This window comes from Eumetopias jubatus, unplaced genomic scaffold (genome assembly GCF_037043125.1).
Source record: "Eumetopias jubatus isolate StellerSeaLion01/CBP00866 unplaced genomic scaffold, mEumJub1_p1.0 scaffold_15, whole genome shotgun sequence".
NCBI classification, from domain to species: Eukaryota; Metazoa; Chordata; class Mammalia; order Carnivora; family Otariidae; genus Eumetopias; species Eumetopias jubatus.
The window spans coordinates 41,966,977-41,987,004 of NW_028274821.1; the positions used below are offsets into that span (position 1 = coordinate 41,966,977).

General features: G+C 37.6%; 1 protein-coding gene across 2 annotated transcripts in view; it reads left to right on the forward strand.

The window, feature by feature from the left end:
• The window catches only part of CCDC171 (coiled-coil domain containing 171), a 314,512-nt gene that overhangs the window by 87,896 nt on the left and 206,588 nt on the right, over positions 1–20,028 (forward strand). The window contains exons 9-11 of one of the 2 annotated variants that reach the window (XM_028107327.1): positions 3,992–4,130; positions 17,240–17,342; positions 19,254–19,322. In XM_028107327.1, the coding sequence (XP_027963128.1) occupies positions 3,992–4,130; positions 17,240–17,342; positions 19,254–19,322 (311 nt within the window). The remainder of the gene's footprint in view (positions 1–3,991; positions 4,131–17,239; positions 17,343–19,253; positions 19,323–20,028) is intronic. The other variant, XM_088018937.1, reaches the window with a different exon arrangement.

Genomic DNA, 20,028 nt, shown 5'->3' on the forward strand with positions numbered 1-20,028 from the left:
CTCCAAAGCCATTACCTGGGAAAATGAGGGGGGCTGAGTTTTTGCAACCAGTGGGACTCAAAGACTGGAGTTTTAGAGGTCCACAGTGTGGCTGGTGTGGAGCCCTGAGGGTGCTACAGTGCTCCTGTGGAGAAGGCAGCCAGGTAACCTAGGGGCAGACGGTGTGATCTGAGGATTGCCTGAGACGCATGGGGAGAGAAGGTTTCCCCTTCTTGGAGCACATCTAAAGAGGTGACATTGCCTTTCTGGGGATGAAAGTGCCAGTGGGTGCCGTTTTTCTCCCCTGCTCCTCAGCATAGGTGCAGAGACACCTGCTGAGGGCGGCTAACCTGTACACTGGCTCGTTAGTGTGTGTTCTCTGCTCCTGTGCTCTGGTGTGACTGTTCTTCTGGGTCAAACCTACATCAATCCCAGCACAGCAAGACCCTCCCCCAGAAGACCAGTGCAGGTCCCTGCCAGGGTCCTTAAAGTTTGGAATTTTAAAATTCAGCCAGCTTGGCAGTGATAGAACCCATAGTGCACTGCACTGCTCCAGGTGGGCAAGCAACCTGGACACAGACAGTGTGAGCCCCACTGGTTGCAAAAACTCAGTTCAACAAGTACAAAAAGATTGAGATCATATCATTCATGCATATTTTCCAACCACAACACTATGAAACTTGAAGTGATCCACAAGAAAAAAAGACCACATTTGTGGTCTAAAAAGACCACATTTGTGGTCTAGAAAGACCACAAATACATGAAGGTTAAAGGAGATCCTACTAAAGAATGGATGGATCAACCAGGAAATTAAAGAAAAAATTAAAAAAAAAACATGGAAGCAAATGAAAATGAAAACACAGTGGTCCAAAACCTTTGATGTAGCAAAAGTGGTCCTAGGAGGGAAGTATATAGCAATACATGCCAACTTCAAGAAGCAAGAAAAATCTCAAGCAACCTAACCTTATACTTAAAGAAGCTAGAAAAAGAATAACAAATGAAGCCTACGGCCAGCAGAAGAAGGGAAATAATAAAGATTAGGGCAGAAATAAGTGATATAGAAATAAACAAACAAACAAAAAAAGCCCAGTAGAGCAGTTCACTGAAACCAGGAGCTGGTTCTTTGAAAAAATTAATAAAATGGATAAATCCATCACCAGACTTATCCAAAAGAAGAGAAAGGAACCAAATAAATAAAAGCACGAATGAGAGAGGAGAAATAATAACCAAAACCACAGAAATACAAACAATTATAAGAGAATATTATGAAAAAATTGTATGTCAATAAATTGGACAATTTGGAAGAAATGGATAAGTTCCTAGAAACATATAAACTACCAAAATTGAAATAGGGAGAAATAGAAAAATTGAACAGACATAACCAGCAAAGAAACTGAATCAGTAATCAAAAATCTTCCAACAAACAAAAGTCCAGGGCCAGATGACTTCGCAGGGGAATTCTACCAAACATTGAATGAAAACTTAAAACCTATTCTTCTCAAACTATTTCAAAGAATAGAAATGGAAGGAAAACTTACAAACTCATTCTATGAGGTCAGCATTACGCTGATTCCAAAACCAGATAAAGACTCCATTGAAAAGAGATCTACAGGCCAATATCCCTGATGAACATGGATGTAAAAATTCTCAAGAAAATACTAGCAGATAGAATCCAACACTAAATTAAAAGAATCATTCACCACGATCAAGTGGGATTTATTCCTAGGTTGTAACGGGGGTTCAATATTTGCAAGTCAATCAACGTGATACACCACATTAATAAGAGAAAGGATAAGACCCATATGATCTTCTCAATAGAGAAAAAACATTTGACAAAGTACAGCATCCATTCTTGAGAGAAGTCCTCAACAAAGTAGGGGTAGAGGAAACATACCTCAACATAATAAAGACCATATACGAAAAACCCACGGCTAATATCATCCTCAGTGGGGAAAAACTGAGAGCTTTTCCTGTATGGTCAGGAACAAGATAGGTATGTACATTCTTATCACTGTTATTTAATCTAACCACTTCTTTCACTGGAAGTCCTAGCTTCAGCCTTCGGACAATAAAAAGAAATAAAAGGCACCCAAATTGGCAAGGAAGAAAGTCAAACATTCACTCTTTGCCGATAACATGATACTCTCTGTAGAAAACCTGAAAGACTCCACCAAAAAATTGCTAGAACTGATACACGAATTCAGTAAAGTCTCAGGATATAAAATCAACATTCAGAAATCTGTTGCATTTCTATACATGAATAATGAAGCAGCAGAAAGAAAAATCAAGAAATCGATCCCATTTACAATTATACCAAAAACCATAAGATACCTAGGAATAAACCTTATGAACTTTATAAACTGTAAAACACTTAAGACAGAAATCAAAGGTGACACAAAGAAATGGAAAAACATTCTGTTTCTCATGGATTTAAAGAACAAATATTGTTAAAATGTCTATCCTACCCAAAGAAATCTACACACTTAATATAATCCCTATCAAAATACCACCAGCATCTTTCACAGAGCTAGAACAAACAATCCTAAAATTTGTATGGAATCACAAAAGACCCTGAATAGTCAAAGAAATCTTGAAAAAGAAAAATAGACCTGGGGGCATCACAATTCTGGACTTGAAGTTCTATTAAAATGCTATAGGGATCAAGACAGTGTGGTACTGGCCCCAAAACAGACATAGATCAATGGAACAGAATAGAAAACCCAGAAACCCAGAAATAGAAAACCCACAACTGTGTGGTCAACAAATCTTTCACAAAGCAGGAAAGAAAATCCAATGAAAAAAAGATAGTCTTTTCAACAAATGGTGTTGGGAAAACTGGACAGCAACATGAAAAAGAATAAAACTGGACCACATTCTTACACCATACACAAAAATAAATTAAAAATGGATGAAAGAACTTAAAAGTGAGACAGGAAAGCATCAAAATCCTAGAGGAGAACATAGTCAGTAACCTCTTTGACGTCATCTGTAGCAACTTCTTTTTCTTTTTTTTTTAAAAAAAGATTATTTATTTGAGAGAGAGAGCGAGAGCAAGCCCCTCCATGCATGAATGGGAGGGGCAGAGGGAGAGGGAGAGAGAATCTCAAGCGGACTCTGTGCTGAGCACAGAACTGGATGTGGGGCTCGATCTCACAACCCTGAGATCACGATCTGAGCTGAAACCAAGAGTCAGATGCTCAACCTACTGTGCCACCCAGGTGCTCCATATGATTTCATTTATATGTAGAATTTAAGAAACAAAACAGATGAACATAGGGGGAAAAAAAGAGAGGGAGACAAACCATAAGAGACTCTTAACCATAGAGAACAAACTGAGGGTTCCTGGTGGGAGGGGGAGGTGGGCAGGGGAATGGGTTAAATGGGTGATGGGCATTAAGGAGAGCACTTGTTGTGATGAGGACTAGGTGTTGTATGGAAGTGATGAATCACTAAATTCTACACCTGAAACTAATATTACACAGTATGTTAACTAAGTGGAATTTAAATAAAAACTTGGAAAAAAACCCAAAAAGTAAAGAATTTCATGTGTTTTCACAGTGAATGTGAATGATTTTTGATGATTCTTTCTTTTGGATTTTCCATTCTCCATCACATTAGTTCCACTTGCATGGACATTCAGGAATAAAACATTTGTTCCGTTTCTAATGTTATAGTTTAATTGGAAAATTGTTTGATAGAAACTGTTTTCTGTCTTGAACTATGGTGGGTGGGTTTTGTTCATCAAAAATAATGGTGAGACCAAATCAACACTAACCAAATCGATTTTGTTTATAACCTTGGGCGTAGTAAAATATCTGCTAATGAAAGGGGTGAGGTATTATTCCTTTAAAGTCTTCCATTTAAGACTATGCAATCCTTTTTGTTTGAAAAAAATGAGAGGTGGCCTTTGGCACAAAAACATGATAGAAATACATCTGCCAGTTACGTTAAAGCATTATAATAGGACTTATAAAACCATATTTGAAAAATCTGCTCTAACACTTTTTTTTAGATTAGAAAGAGAGTATGTCTCCAAAAACAAGAAACTAAATGAAGAGATCGAGGAACAGAAGAAAGTAATTATAGACCTTTCAAAGAGACTCCAGTATAATGAAAAAAGTTGCAGTGAATTACAGGAAGAACTTGTAATGGTAAGGATAAAAAAGAAAACCCTATGGCAATTACTTTATTGGGTCAAATTTGATGTTTAACAGGTTCCCCCCCCCCACTACATGCCATGAGATAATAGCATGGAAGTAATTTTAGTGCCATTGATATAAAATTTCAAAACCAGAGATACTGATTACAACAAAGATGTATGTCATAAAACCTCTCTTCTTTAGAAAAATCGGGAAAACTAATTGAATTAGTGAAAACGGAATTATAGACTATTTTAGAATTTATTCAGGGGTTTTCCTTCCTTCCTTCCTTCCTTCCTTCCTTCCTTCCTTCCTTCCTTCCTTCCTTCCTTCCTTCCTTCCTCTTTCTTTCTTTCTTTGTTTCTTTCTTTCTTTCTTTCTTTCTTTCTTTCTTTCTTTCTTTCTTTCTTTCTTTCTCTATCTTGGTGCATTGTTACCTAGGTGAGAGGGGGATCAGGGTTTATTATCAATAGATCTAATGATTTCAAAGACTCCCTTTTGTAGTCATTTTGTACCTGATCATTTTGTTTCCATTCTCCAATAATCCAGCTTTCACACCATCACCACATTTGTCTTCCTGAGATATTGATCTGATCTTGTCATCCTCACTTTATTAAACAACCATCAATGTCTCCTTGTTGTTTTCAGAATGAAGTTCAGCTTCTTGCCATATAATCTAAGGCCCCTTTCTTTGTGGCTTCATGTTAATTCTTCCAGCTTCTTCTGTGTCTACTGTCCTCTCTCTTGCTTCAGCCCCTTAGTACCCCCTTAGGGTACTCTTGGCTTCCTAAACACATTGTATATTTTCGTATCTTCTTGCTTTCGTTCAGGCTGTTCATTTTTTTGACCCACATGGACTGAACTGCTCCTTTTCTTTTGTTCCATTAGTAAACTCTTATGTATCCTATAATGCCCTGCTCTGACAGCTTGCAATCTGCGAAGCCTTCCATGATTCCGTTTTTCCCCACTCTCCCATCCTCCTAGTCAGAATTCTGCCTTTTCCCAACTTTGTGTTTCTTTTAAAAAATTTTTTTTAAGGTTTTATTTATTTATTTGTGAGCAGAGAGAGAGAGAGAGCACAACTGGGGGAGAGGGGCAGAGGGAGAGGGAGAAGCAAACACCCCACTGAGCAGGGAGCCTGACATGGGGCTCAGTCCCAGGACCTGAGCCAAAGGCAGACACCTAACTGATTGAGCCACCCATTCGCCCCCCAATTTTGTGTTTCTTTCATACTTAGCATCTTCATCATAGTTTAGCATAACATTCACCCAAATCTGATGTGTATTATCTCTCCCAAGAGATTGTGAATGCATTGAGGTTAATGTAATTCATTGTACGTAAAAAGATTCCATTATAGTGCTTGCCCCCATAAACGTTCATTGGATGCATGTATTTGGTTGATGCAGCACACTGCTATTCTGCAGTTTGCTGGGAATCCCAAGAGGGAGGGCATGGCATCTAGAGTAACACCCCGTGTCTTCTTTGTCTTATCCCCACATGAATCCCTTCTGCAGAGACTTGGCTACTTCACTTTCAACTCTTAGTGATATCAGTTATTGAAGAAAACGAATATTTTTTCTCCTGTCAAAAAAAGATGAACACTCCAGGTTATATTAGGAAGTGGTGGCCAAATCACTGCTGCCCAGATGGAAAGGTTGTGATGGGTTACAAATTAAACTCTATCCCTTTCAAATGATCTAATGTTATATGTGGTCTTCATCCAATCCAAGATACTCAATGTGTTCTGATTCAGGGACTGATATTGTTCACTGTTGGTTCCATTTGTAGTTTGAGTACTTTGGATGTGGAGTTTTAGGAGGTTTGGGGTCTCTGTTCATTGCCTGTCCACTCTTAGGTGCTACCTAAATTTCATGGGCTATCCTACCTCTTGACTCCTGGCTCAGGAGGTGAATCGGTGGTGGAGAAAAACATGTCAGAGCCGTTGAGCTGGTCTTCTTGCTTATAGACCTGTATTTGGAAAGTTAGCCAGAGTTATAACTAAGAATGCCACAGGGGAGACAGTCACCAATATAGGTTGCATGAATTCATCCTAATTTGGCCTTCTAGCATTCCAGTGACTAGATACAAATAAAAGAAGATTGGCTTAATTCACCATGGAGGGTACTGTGCTTGGTGATGAAAAAATTTCACTTGGTGCTAATAGGTTTTTCTTTTTCAACTTTTACGATTTGGCACCTTGGTCTGAAATAAGGCAAGTTGCAGCTCATGGGCAACCTCTGTTGGCTTGTTTGAGCCTCATCCTATGAAGCACTATTGTTCTGATCATAGTGTGAAAGATTGAAGACTAATTGTTTCTGCAAAGCTTGATGGATGTTGCAGATCCGTGAATAATAGTTCCTTGCTGAAGAGCTGATGATTCAGGTTGCACCTAAGTTGTTCTACAGTTTTATATGCTTTAACCTAACTATACTTTCCTATTTTTCATGTCTCTTAAATTCATAGCTTTATGTCATATTTTCCTCCATCTTTGTTTCTTTGCTCCTCTTTTTTCCCCCCATTCCTTATAATGAGCTTTCTAACTTGTTCTGTTTTCTGATTAGAACTGTTGTTCTCTATCACTTTACCTGGCCATAATATGAAATCTAAGAATTATTTAATGAAATTTTATTTAATGAAAATCCTGTTACTTTACATAGTAAGTACAGTGTTTTTCTTTTTTATAAAAAATTCATCTAGCACTTTTCCTAAATATTTTTTTTTGTACATATCCTTTATTTTATTTTTTTTTCCAATAGATTAGTGGCTTTGGGGTGGGGGGAAAGGTTTTCGAAAATTTTTCTCAAAAGAGAAATCTGTCAAATTAAAAATTTGGAACCATAAAAAAATCGAGTTTTTCTAATTTTGTATCCTTAAAGCTGGCTATTATTATATTTGCTTTGAATTCATAATTGGTTTTGACTGAAGAGAAAATGACTTAATAGGAAGCTTTTACCTTTTGCTTTTGGAAATGAAACTGTTTTAATGACATCTCACGATCCCATGTACTTCAGTGTGTCTTTCCCACACTTATATTTCTTTTGAACATAATAGTTTAAGCATTTTATAGAATATAGATGGGAAGCATAAATTACCTATGGATAATTTTTCTCTCCCTTTGAGGTAACAGCTTGTTTTCCAGTCTAGGTCATGTTCATGGTCATTATTCAAGTTTTAGTCTTTATTTTCTCTGTTGCATTGCAAGAGAAAATTAAAGCCACTTTCCTCTCTAGGTTTACTAGTGAGATCAAGGGTTATTAATAATATGCAAAGACTTCAGGAAGTTTTGAGACTTAAAAATAATAGTTGTATAACTTAGTATAACTAAGTGTGTGACTAAGCTTTTTAGAGCTGGGAGGGGGTCAGGATACATGAGGTGTTAATAAACCAGTTGGAAAGTGATACCTCCCCTGTTTTGGGAGATATAATACAAATATAGAACATAATTTTGGAAAGGTCCAAACTGAGTATGTTGAGTCCCTTGTTTGTATTTAAAAAATATAAACCCAGACTGCTTTTTAAAATTTTATTATATTTTTTTGTGTGTGTGTGTCTGATCTTACAACCTGTAAAATTTTTTAAATTTAATTTTATTATGTTATGTTAATCACCATACATTACATCATTAGTTTTTGATGTAGTATTCCATGATTCATTGTTTGTGTATAACACCCAGTGCTCCATGCAGAACGTGCCCTCTTTAATACCCATCACCAGGCTAACCCATCCCCCCACCCCCTCCCCTCTAGAACCCTCAGTTTGTTTCTCAGAGTCCATAGTCTCTCATGGTTCATCTTCCCCTCCGTTTTCCCCCCCTTCATTTTATTATATTTTAAAGATTTTATTTGAGAGAGAGAGAGGGAGGGAGGGAGAGAGCACAAGCATTGGGGTGGAGCAGAGGGAGAGGGAGAAGCGGGGGCTCGATCCCAGGACCCCAAGTTCATGACCTGAGCCGAAGGCAGACACAGCCAACTGAACCACCCAGATGCCCCCAGATGACTTTAATTTTACTATTATATTAATGAAAAATCTCCTATTCAATGTATGGGTTTGAAAGATATGATTGGTAAATGAATGGCATGTTGTTATTATACTTAATGCCATAGAATTAATAGAATTTAAATAGAGGACATCTAAAGATCTAACAAAATTAGTTTTGTGTTCTGTTATACACTATCGAATTTGACTTTAAAAAGTTTTGATTAAAATTGAACTATTAATTTCATAATCTATGAATTTAATAATGATTTAATCAACTACTAAATAAAACTGACTTTCTAATTTAAGTTGCTTAGTGATTATGCTTATTAAAGTCCATCAGAGGCTCAACATATCCAGTTGGGTCTTTTAGTCATTACTGTGAGTATTTATATTTGCTTCTCTCGAAGCAGGGGAGCTATCATTTTAAAATTGGTATTATTAGGATTTGCTTTGTGCTTTCTACAATGAAATTTTTTTAAGTCCATCATTTCTTGAGATTTGTTTTTCTGCCACTCAGTAATATTTAGTTACAGCTCTAGGAGAGACCATATATTGAAAAGGGAATTCTAGTTCTCATGAGGTTTTGTTCAAAGAATATTTTATTCTCTAAAGAACTTGTGATTGAAAATGGTCAAGTGTATGTTTTTTCCCTATACTTTGGGGATTTAACTGATTATATAATACAATGATTGCTAGCATTAGATAAGATTTTGGAAAGCACTTTGATTGCTATACTTTGTGGTAAAGTTAATGTTTCTTGATAATATTTTTGCTTCAAATGATTTAGATGTGCTTTAGAATGACATGTCTCTGATTTTGCGGGAGGTATTCAAAACTTAGAGGCTAATAAATATTCTATTCTGATTTTTTACTAAAAAATAGTTGATTCCTCCAGAATAGGAGTAGTATTTGTATATGAACATTATTTTTGCTAATATAAAAATCACTTTCTGTCTTTCTTAGTGGCCCTTAAAAATTTATAACTATTAAATAGTACTCACCAAGTGTGTATATGTGTATCTGTGTGTTTAAACGTTCATTATATGGCTGGCTTTCTAAATTTATAATGTGGGCATAAAGCTTTTTTAGTAAGCTTTTTGAGATTTATGTTTTCCTCTTTTTTTTGAAATTTATTCTTATATAAATTATTAAGTTTTGAATATTCGATCTCATCTTTGACCTGGAAAAAAATAAAATGTGTGTGTGTGTGTGTGAGAGAGAGAGAGACAGAGACAGAGAGAGAAATAGAGAAAGAGATGTTTATCTGTCAACGTCCATATTCAGACTGGAGAGTAGCATCTATAGAAAAATAAACTCATTGTAAAGCCACATAAGGGAGGATGGCATTTCATCTTATGATATAAGCAGTTGGGACTGCAGAATACTGACATCCATGGAAGGAGCATAGGCAAGCAAAACAAGGAGGGAAAGAAATAGTAAACTTTTATGAAGAAGTAAGAGATATTAGTTATCGTTAATAGGATTGAGGGAAAGCTGCAGTTAGGGATGACCATGAAAGCTGACCAGATCAAATGCAGTTCAGCTGAGCAGACTCCTTGTGTCCTACAAATGCACTGAGTATGTAATGGCTTTTAGGTGCAAGTGCAAGATATGATGAAAAGGTGAGACCAAGTATGTGATGCTGATTATAGGTTCGGATGCTCCCCCATTTTTACTCAGAATTCCTTCATCATGGCTTAAAATATATTTGAATCAAAGATTTTAAAGCTTACTTGAGTTAAAAAATGTTCAGAAATTGTAAGGATTATGTATCGCTGCTACAAAAGTTCAACCTATGTTTAAAGTGCAAATTTCATTTAAAAAACTTACTGATTAAATGAAAGTATTTATTTTTTTACTTATTTGTTTTTTCTACTCTTTTTAACCTTATTAACAGTGTCCCTTAACTAATTTAACTGTTATTTAGGGCTTGAGTCAACTTTTTCCACTGCAGATGAGCAGCGCCCATTTGCCAATTTCTAGATAGAAATATTTACATAATCTTTTTATATATTTCTTCAAGAGCTGGCTTTAGAAATTTTTATTTACATGCATACCCATTTGTGATATTCATGTGTAACCATGAATAAACCATGAGTAAAAAAGTGAGGGATGTATCTTTGTAGGGTCAAAGAAGGATATGGAAGAAACAAAGAGAATGACACATTAGATTAAGCCAGAAACTCATTCACTGTAGCAGTGTGTGAGATATGGTACACCAGGGTGGAAATATAATGTAGGGCTTTGTCATCTCATTGTGCTTTCTGGTTGAAGGTATTTTATAAACAAGCTTGACTCCTCTTAAAATACATTAAGGTCTGTCAGTCACACATTTTTCTGTACTTTCTTTGAATATTTTTATATTTTTAGTCTCCTGTCTACACTGGTTGTAGATTCATTATGACATCTAAAGTAGCCCTTGGTTCATGGCGAGTAATCAATAAATGTTAATCTAAACATCATCTGGTTACCCAACAGAGCATAAAGAGGCTTTTATTGCTAGGGTAACAAACTCTCCATGTGGATTATGTCCAAGGCAAAAAGAAGTGGGTCCTTTTATCCTACAGGTTTTTTTGAAAGATTTATTTATTTATTTTTATTTGGTGGGGGGAGAGAGAGAGGATTGAGTGGGGGAGGGGCAGAGGGAGAGAGAGAGAGAGAGAATCTCTAGCAGACTCCCTGCTGAACGCAGAGCCCAACTTGGGGCTCCGGGGGTTCAACTCCAAGACCCTGAGATCATGACCTGAGCCAAAATCAAAAGTTGGTTGCTTAACCAATTGAGCCAGCCAGGCGCCCCTTATCCTATAGTTTTGCCTTTTAAACTTCTGTGGATGTTTAGAATTATAGAATTTCTTAAATCAACAATGTAACATTTAACTTAAGCCTACTCTTTATGTCACATGATAAAACTTGTTAATCAAAAATTAGAAATTTAATATTTTATTCTTGCTTGGCATTTTCTTTTCAACCCAACAGTTTGTTTACTTAGCAGATAAATTCTGTTTTCATTCTAGAATTTTTTTGCACATCAAAGAACTATTAAGAGAACCAACAGCTTTGGGAATAAAATTGAAATATGAGTGCAATCCACATTTCAGAAAAGTCCAATCACTTTTGCTGTGTGAAGGAAGAGTGAAAGCTTCATTTATAAAGCCAAAACGATTTATTGGGAAGAAAAATTGTCAACTGTAAAACAATGACAGTTTTTCTTGTCAGTAGTTGGTTAATAAACCTAGTTATTAAATCTAAGTTGAATCTGTATTAAAAGACTATTAGCCAGATATCTTTGTAGAAAATTATAATACTGCTAATTATGAATATAATAACAACTTTTAGGTGTAGTTAATTCTTTTTAAGCCTTGTCATTCAAACCTCTTCTTTATTTTTTTGAAAAATTTTACACTAGTTAGTGTTTCCTGGCTAATTTGACATGAAATTTGGTTTTATTTTTTAAAAAATTTATTTATTTTTTTAAGATTTTATTTACTTATTTGACAGAGAGAGACACAGCGAGAGAGGGAACACAAGCAGGGAGAGTAGGGGAGGGAGAAGCAGGCTTCCTGCTGAGCAGGGAGCCGGATGCAGGGCTTGATCCCAGGACTCTGGGATCATGACCTGAGCCAGAGGCAGACGCTTAATGACTGAGCCACCCAGGCGCACTGAAATTTGTTTTAAACTGTAATGGTGTTGAAATTATAACTCATCTTTTAGTCAGGATTGAGCCCTATACTTGAGAAGAATTATTGTTGACTAGGAATTTAACTGAACCCTTTTATTAAGCTCACTCCAAGTACGTAATTTGTCTGGCTTTTTACATTTATATTTCTGTAAATTTTTAATCCCTTGATATTAATGAAGACTTAGCCTCATTCGACATATATTTTGGAGACAGATTGATCTGGGTTTCATTCCCAGCCCTATCTTATAAGAGTTGTGTGACCTTTAATGATATTATCCTTCTGAATCTGTTTGCTCATTTGTGCTAATAATCTTGACTGGGCAGGGTTTTTGAGGAGAATTAAAGATAGTATGTATATATATATATATATACATATATATATATTGAAGTAACAGAGGGGAATTTTGTGTGTGTGAGTTTGCATGTAACTTGTGAATATGATGCTGGCGTTCTTTTGGAGATATAATTATGTGATAATACTAGGAAAATACTGAATAAGAAGACCTAGGACACTAAACCTTTAGGATATTAAAACATATTATAAGGAAGAACCTCTGGAATGATGGTATAAGGAGCTTGGTGAACTCTCTACCTAGCAAAACAATAATTTCACTGATGAAAAATTAAAAAAAACAACAACAATCATATAAAGCTCTGGGAATTGTCCCAAGGGCAAAGGAGAAACTATCATTTAAGTAAATCTACTAATCATCAAAATTAAAAGACTTTAAAGGACAGCATCAGAAAAATAAAAAGCTCACAGAATGAGAGAAAATATTTGCAGATCATGTATCTGATAAAGGAATTTTATTCAAGATATATGAAGACCTCTTATAATTTAATAATAAAATCCACTTGAAAAGTGGACAAAAGATCTGAGCAGAGACTTCTCTAATTTTCAGTAAGAGCCATGAGAATCTGTGGCATTTGAGTGATGTTCTGTTCCATAATCCCCTTTGCACTCTGCTCCCTGTTACAGAAGCTGTACCCTGGGCGGCTGTAGCCAGGAAGATGGGCGCTTCCTCTCTCCTTGGCTTTCAGGCTGGGGCTATGTTTTCTTCCTGGGAGAGGAAAACTGCTGGAATATCTCATCCGTCAGAGCCCTGTGTTGTGGCAATTCTATTCCAGGCAGGCCTGGGTGAGAGAACCAGATTGCTCTTCCTCCACCCAGACCTCACTTGTGATGTAGAAACTCTACCCCAGTCTTGGCAGGCCAAGAAAATTGGGTCCAACTGCTCCTGTCCCAGAAGACCAGGGATTGCAACCCCCCAGTGGCTACTTAGAGAGCAGAATTGTTGCTGTGGAAAAAGTCGGTCTCCACCCCCAAGTCCAATGCAGTGGCATAAGTGTTCTGCCCAGGAGGAAAGGCAGGCTGGTTTTAATGGGAAAGAGCTTACTTGGACTAGAGAGTGGAGAACACATTGAAGGTCATTGTGGAAAACAAGACAAATCTTGGTGAAGAGCAATTAAGAGCAACCTGGTACCTCTATGATAGAATAAAATAATGCGGAAGCCAGAAGTTTAGAAGAGAGAACTAGAGAAAAAGACAGCCAAGAGGAGCCCTCACGGGGTCACAGTTGAGTGGGGAGGTTGGGAAGGCTGTGTGCATGTGGTAGGCTACACCCATTCAGGAGCAATCAAAGCAGGATGTGGGGCAGACCTGAAAGCATGCCCCAAGCTACATGCAGATGCATCAACAGAGTGGAAGCCTCACTGGCACAAGGGCCTTACACACAACCAAAGACTGACTGAACCTTAAATAACATACCACAGTCATCCCTAACAGTCTGTCAGGCTGTGTGCATGCCCACGGACCCACCGCCCTCTTGGGTGTTAACATAAAGTGAGGTGTGGTTAAAGGAGATTGCTGTGAATAACAAAAGACATCCCTTTCACCTTTATGACTCTAAAGTTATTTCAGGAACTGGGAACAAAACTAAATATTATAATAAAAGATGGACTTGTGGCTCTTAGAAAGGAAATTACAAGGGTTTTAGGAGCTGTGTGCCAGGAACCATGGATGAAGACCAGATCTATATTTCTTACTATAAATCAAAATATCACAGTATGCCAAATCAGCGTTTTATTTTTTTTAAAGATTTTATTTATTTGAGAGAGAGAGAGAGAGAGCAAGAGAGCACAAGCATGGGGAGCCGCAGAGGGAGAAGCAAGCTACCCGCCCCGCCCCGCCCAAGCAGAGAGTCGATGCGGGGCTTGATCCCAGGACCCTGGAATCATGACCTGAGCTGAAGGCAGACGCTTAACCACCTGAGCCACCCAGGCGCCCCCAAATCAGTGTTTTAGAGATATAAATTATCCCAGAGTTTTCACATAACTGGATATACATAAAAGGAAATAATATAACTAAGACCCTGCCATATTGCTTATATTAAACAAATTCTAGATTGATCAAAGAACCATAAAAAAGTGAAAAAGCACTGGAAGAAAAAGAGAATTAAGTATTTTATAATCTTGGAGTAAAGAAAGTCTGACACAAAATCTAGAAGTTCCAAAACAAATTATTGATAAATTTGATCACTTAAAAAAATTCAATTTTGTTTTTATGAATATAGCTGGAAGGCGAGTGACAAATTGGCAATAATGATTTGCCACATGTATGACAAAGGGATTTTTTCCATAATTTAGAAAGGACTATTGTAAATCACTAAGGTTAATACAGACAATGTAGTATAAAAATACTACAGGAGAAAAGGTACAGGTGGCTAGTCAACATATGAAAAGATCCTTAATCTTAGTTAAAATTAAAAAATGCACATTAAAATAAGTTGATAATGCTTACCATTGGGGAGATATTGAGAAATAAGTACTTATACTGTATGTGGTAGTGTACATTGGTAGGACTCTTTGGAGAGCAATTTGGTAATAATTGTCTGAAAATAGGTGTACATACCCTTTTACCCATCAAATCTATTTCTGACATTTTATTGAGTAGGTATACTTGCATGTTTATGCAAAGATATATGAGCACACATACAAGGATGTTTATTGTACTATTATCACTAATAGCAAAAAATACTGTAAATTTTAACAGTAGTGGACTGGTTAAATTAATTAATGGGACGTCTAAACAATGGAGTACTCTGAAACTAAAAAATGTGATGTGGAATGATGTCAAAGGCAGAATAAGAATAGAAAAGTAAATTATCTAGCAGCATGTATATTATGATCCTATTTGAATTCAAAATTATACATATGTACTATATATTTTATATAAAAACTGTGATTTAACTATTGCTTTTGATACTCGTTTTATATAAAAGCTGTGATTTAACTATTGCTTTTGATACTCGGTATTTGGCTAGGTTCTGAGGATACACTGAGGAGGACAAAAACCTCACCATATCTCCCCTCATGGAGCTTAAATTATATGAGATGGACACTAGTAAAAGACGATTCAAATACATGTAGAACCATGACTGTGATAATTGCTGCGAAGAATCTAATAGAATTGATATCGTCAGGGAGGTGAAGTGGATAGCTTTTCTGAAAAATGTGATCGTAGAACAGACATCTAAGAAAGCATTATTCGTTTTATATGTTTTAAGGATATAATTTTGTCCTGTATTATCTCTTCTCCCATTTCTTCTGGATCTATAAGTACTCTTTCACTAGTGCTTTCACCTCATCGGCTTTTAGAGGTATTAATTAATTAATTTGACAGAGAGAGAGAGAGAGAGAGAGAGAGAGAGAGAGAGCGAGTGCGCAGAAGCAGAGGGAGCGGCAAGCAGAGGGAGAGGGAGAAGCAGGCTCCTTGCCAAGCAGGGAGCCTGATGCAGGACTTGATCCCAGGACCCCAGGATCATGACCTGAGGCAAAGGCAGATAGATGCTTGACTGACTGAGCCACCCAGGCGCCTCCACCTCATCAACTTTAAAATATGCTTGAGTTTCTCATGTACTGAAAAAAACAAAACAAAACAAAACTCTTCTTCAACCTCATTCTTCTTTCCGGTTACTTCCCTTTATTTCTCCTTCCCTTCTTACCAGGAAGGGGTTGTCTGAACTTCTTATTTCCACTGACTTCTCTCTCACTCAGTTAGGACAAAAAAAAATTCAGGCTTACTGCTTCTTCAACCTATTCCTGTCTGAGTTATAACAGATTTCATCAAGGTCACCAAAGACCTCTAAGTCCATTGAACACTTCTTAGTCTCCATTTTGCTTGAATATTCTGTGACATTGGACATAATTGACAATTCTGTCCTTCAAATGTTCTCGGTTTCCATGACACTATACTTTTCTGTTTTTCTTCCTCTTTTTTCAATCTGCTTTGCTGGTTTTTTCTTTTCTAACTTTTTAAAAATTATATTCAGTTAGCCACCATATAGTACATTATTAGTTTTTGATGCAGTGTTCAATGATTCATTAGTTGTGCTCTGGAGTTCCTTAAGGCCTTGTCTTAGGCTCTTTTCTCTTCCTGCCAAACGCTCTCCAGGCAAGCCTCAGGTAGTACCTGTAGGTGATGCCCAAACACATTCCTGACTTCTCTTCTGAGCTTTGTACCATTATGTCCAGCTGCGTCCCATATTTTTCTATTTTATTTGTTCTTTGTTAATTCGAATATATTTATTTAGGACGTCTTATTTGCCTTGCATTGTGCTGGTACTGGGAGTGTCTTAAAGGTATTTCCAGTGGAATGTGATTGAAACAGAATTCATGATTTTGTACTCTCTGCCAAAAACAAGCAAACAAGTAAATAAACAAAAACACCCAAAATAAGACCTTCTCTACCACCATTGTTCTCACTGTACTACTGAAATCTGCCAGTTCTTCTAGCCTGGAGCTTGGGATCACTCTTGACTCTTCTTTTACCTGAGCATCTACCCAACCTCATCAATTCTATCCCGTCTGATCCAATTAAATCTAATCCAATTTAATCCGATCAGTGTAGTCTAACCCAATGCAGTGTCACCAAGGGCCTGGCTGTTCCATCTTCTAAGTATTTTGCCCCCCACCCCGCTCCCATTTCCTTTGCACAGCCCAGACCCTAGCCCCTAGCCCACACTCCTGTTACCTCCTGAGTAGACCTCTGCGGTTCCTTCTGTGTGGTCATACTGTATTCACTTTTGACCACCATCTGGCAATTTGCCACATACTGCAACCTTGATCTTTTAAAGTATTTCCTAATTCCTCTTTGTCTCAGTTTTCTTACCTATAAAGTTGGGATAATAATAGCCCTTCCCTCTTGGATTGCTGTGAGGATGAAAAGGATTATTATGTATAAAATAGTGCCGGGCACTAAGGCCTCAGTATATTGTTACCGAGACCTTATACAGAGTTACAGTAAACCAAGTAAAAGGTCTGATTAAGATAGAAGGAGGTTTATTAATAATGGATTTGAATGGAGTAATTTTTAGCTTGTTAACTGTGCTGTATATGCTCACACAAATCTGCAGCTCCTATAATACGTGACCTTATTATGTGTAATTGTTTTCTTAATTAAAAGGCTAAGAAGCACCAGGCCTTTCTAGTAGAGACATGTGAAAATAACGTGAAAGAATTGGAATCGATCTTGGACAGCTTTACTGTGTCGGGCCAGTGGACATCAGGTTAGTTGAAGGTATAAAATGACAGATGCATCTGTCAACGTTCCAAAGTCACTACATTTTGGGAATTCTGCAGATGCCTCTTACAGTCCCTCATCTCAACATGTTTCGATTTGATGACATGTTAAGAGCAGTTCTCACAGCAGTCAGTTGGCCTAGCTGGCTGAGAAAGGGTGACGGAACGTGGACCTGCTGTTGTCCTCCCAGAACTTGATTTACAAGTGTTGGGGTCTGCATGATTGGACAGACAAGGGCTCACTTGCTGTGTTCTGAATCCAACTGAGAAAAAAGTCCTTACAGTATACCTGCAAGGGGAACAGATGTTTCCATCAAACTGAGCCAAATTCTGAGGCAACCTTCAACAACTTAAAGGTCATGCATTCAAAAGGTTATGTAGGACACAGCCTGTAACACAGTGAGTATGCTAAGCTGGTTTTCTCCTTCACTTCCTAGTACCACACATAGACTCTCGAGAGAAGAGTGCTTAGGTAAAACGTTTTGGTTTCAGTATTAGCACGGTTAATAAGATAAAGAACTACAAAAATTGTATATTAGGTAGGCATATTTGGGGAACTAGCAGAAGCACTAGCTGGTTAACAAATACTGTCCATGATTGCTACTTCCTTAATTTTTTGCTATTATCTGTTTTTTTGGGTCTATTTTTATCCTTCATGCTAGTTTAGCAGTCATTTCATGAAATGAACTTGTAACTTTTCTTAAAATTTAAACTTTTACCCAAAGCATTAGTGTTTTGTTTTGTGGTTTGTTACTGTGGAAAGACCAAGGGTGTGACATAAAAAATATAGAATCCAGTGTTCAATGATATTTGCTAAAGCTTTGGAGGATAAAATTTTCTTTTGCAATGTTACTGTTTTATTACTGAGATGTGTCATTGCTTAACGGTGTTAGGAACTTTAAAAATTGTTAAATTATTATCATAGTATATCTTATACTTCAGTGTTATTTTAAATACTTCTTCAGAGCTGAATTCAAAAAAATAAAAATAATGCCACATCTCTTTTGAATTTTAAAATGAAATAGTTGATAAAGCAACTCACAGGCTATTGCTAAGCCTATAAAAGACTCTTAAAGTTTTTCTTTTTCTTTTCATCTTTTAGTAACCATCCTTTTTAAACTCCTAGCTTCCCATATATAGGCACAGCCTATATATTATAGAGAAAGTGTTTCTGGAAAAGGGACTGTTATGGTGAATTAGTGATTTTTGTATTGCTGTGGAGTGGTTTTTGTTTCCATATGGTACTGGTTATTCACTCTTTCACCCACCAAGAAACATTCTTCTCTGATCTGTTTAATGGAAGCCCAGGGCCAGAGTGAAATCGCGTCCCAAGCAGGTAAGTGTGTCAGCCAGCGTGCCAGCAGGAAGAGATGGCACTCTCTGAAGAGAGTTTAATCAAGATATTTATGGAAATGTGGACAGGATAAGAGAACCAATAAGATAGGATAAGACAGGGGCATTCAGTTGGCTAAGCATCAGACTCTTGGTTTCGGCTCAGGTCGTGATCTCATGGGTCATGGGATCAAGCCCCCCATCAGACTCTGCGCTCAGTGGGGAGTCTGCTTGAGATGCTCGCCCTCTGCCCCTCCCCCCACTCGTGTGCGCGTGCTCTCTCAAATAAATAAATCTTAAAAAAAAAAAAAGTAGGATAAGACAGCAAGAACAAGCCCGAGTGGAAAACCAATACCACGCCTGAGCCTACAGCGTGCAGTGGAGGGCACGTTGTCACCATAGTCCAATACGAGCCACAGTTGTGGAAGAGGACCTGCCTGACGAGAGCTATGGCTGCTAAAAAATGGGGAATGCACTGGAGCAGGGGGAACAGACGAAATAAATACCCTGACATTCTTTTCTTCCCTTTTTCTTCTTTCTTCCTCCACCCTCTTAATCTCCTGCAGGTGCACTCACTGTCCAAATCCAACCGGAAGGCAGAGGGCAGAGGAGCCCAGATCATGCAGTCTGTAGAGGTCAGCCTTTACAAGCGAAACATTGTTTGTTCAAATAATTTAACAAAACCTGTCACTTCTGGAAATACCTTGATGACATTCTTTTCTGATGAACTCTTCAGAGTGTGCTGTCTCTCTTCCTGCACCCGGGCTGCTTAGGACCTGATTTCCCTCTGGCCCTGGGCTTCCACGAGACAGCCGTGTAAAACCCTAATGGACTCCCTTTCTGCTTACAGTCAGGGTGGGGTTTTATTACTTCGTGGAGGGCTATAAATAATATGCTTCATTGCTTAATGTTTTATGGAAGAACCTGCACAGTTAAGATTGTCTGCCATGGCTGACAAGGCCTGGCTTCACTCCACGAAGATGAACAAATATTTTGTTCCTTACAAATAAAGTCATGTAAAAACTTACCCTAAGCTAACTTACCTTGTGGGCCTGTGTGATAGAAACATGTATACGGGGCGCCTGGGTGGCTCAGTCATTAAGCGTCTGCCTTAGGCTCAGGTCATGATCCCGGGGTCCTGGGATCGAGCCCTGCATCGGGCTCCCTGCTCAGCGGGAAGCCTGCTTCTCCCTCTCCCACTCCCTCTGCTTCTGTTCCCTCTCTCGCTGTGTCTCTCTCTGTCAAATAAATAATATCTTAAAAAAAAAAAGAAACATGTATACATCTCACAGTATATATGTTTTTGAGAAAAAGTCTATTTCAAATAGGAACGGGGTGTTA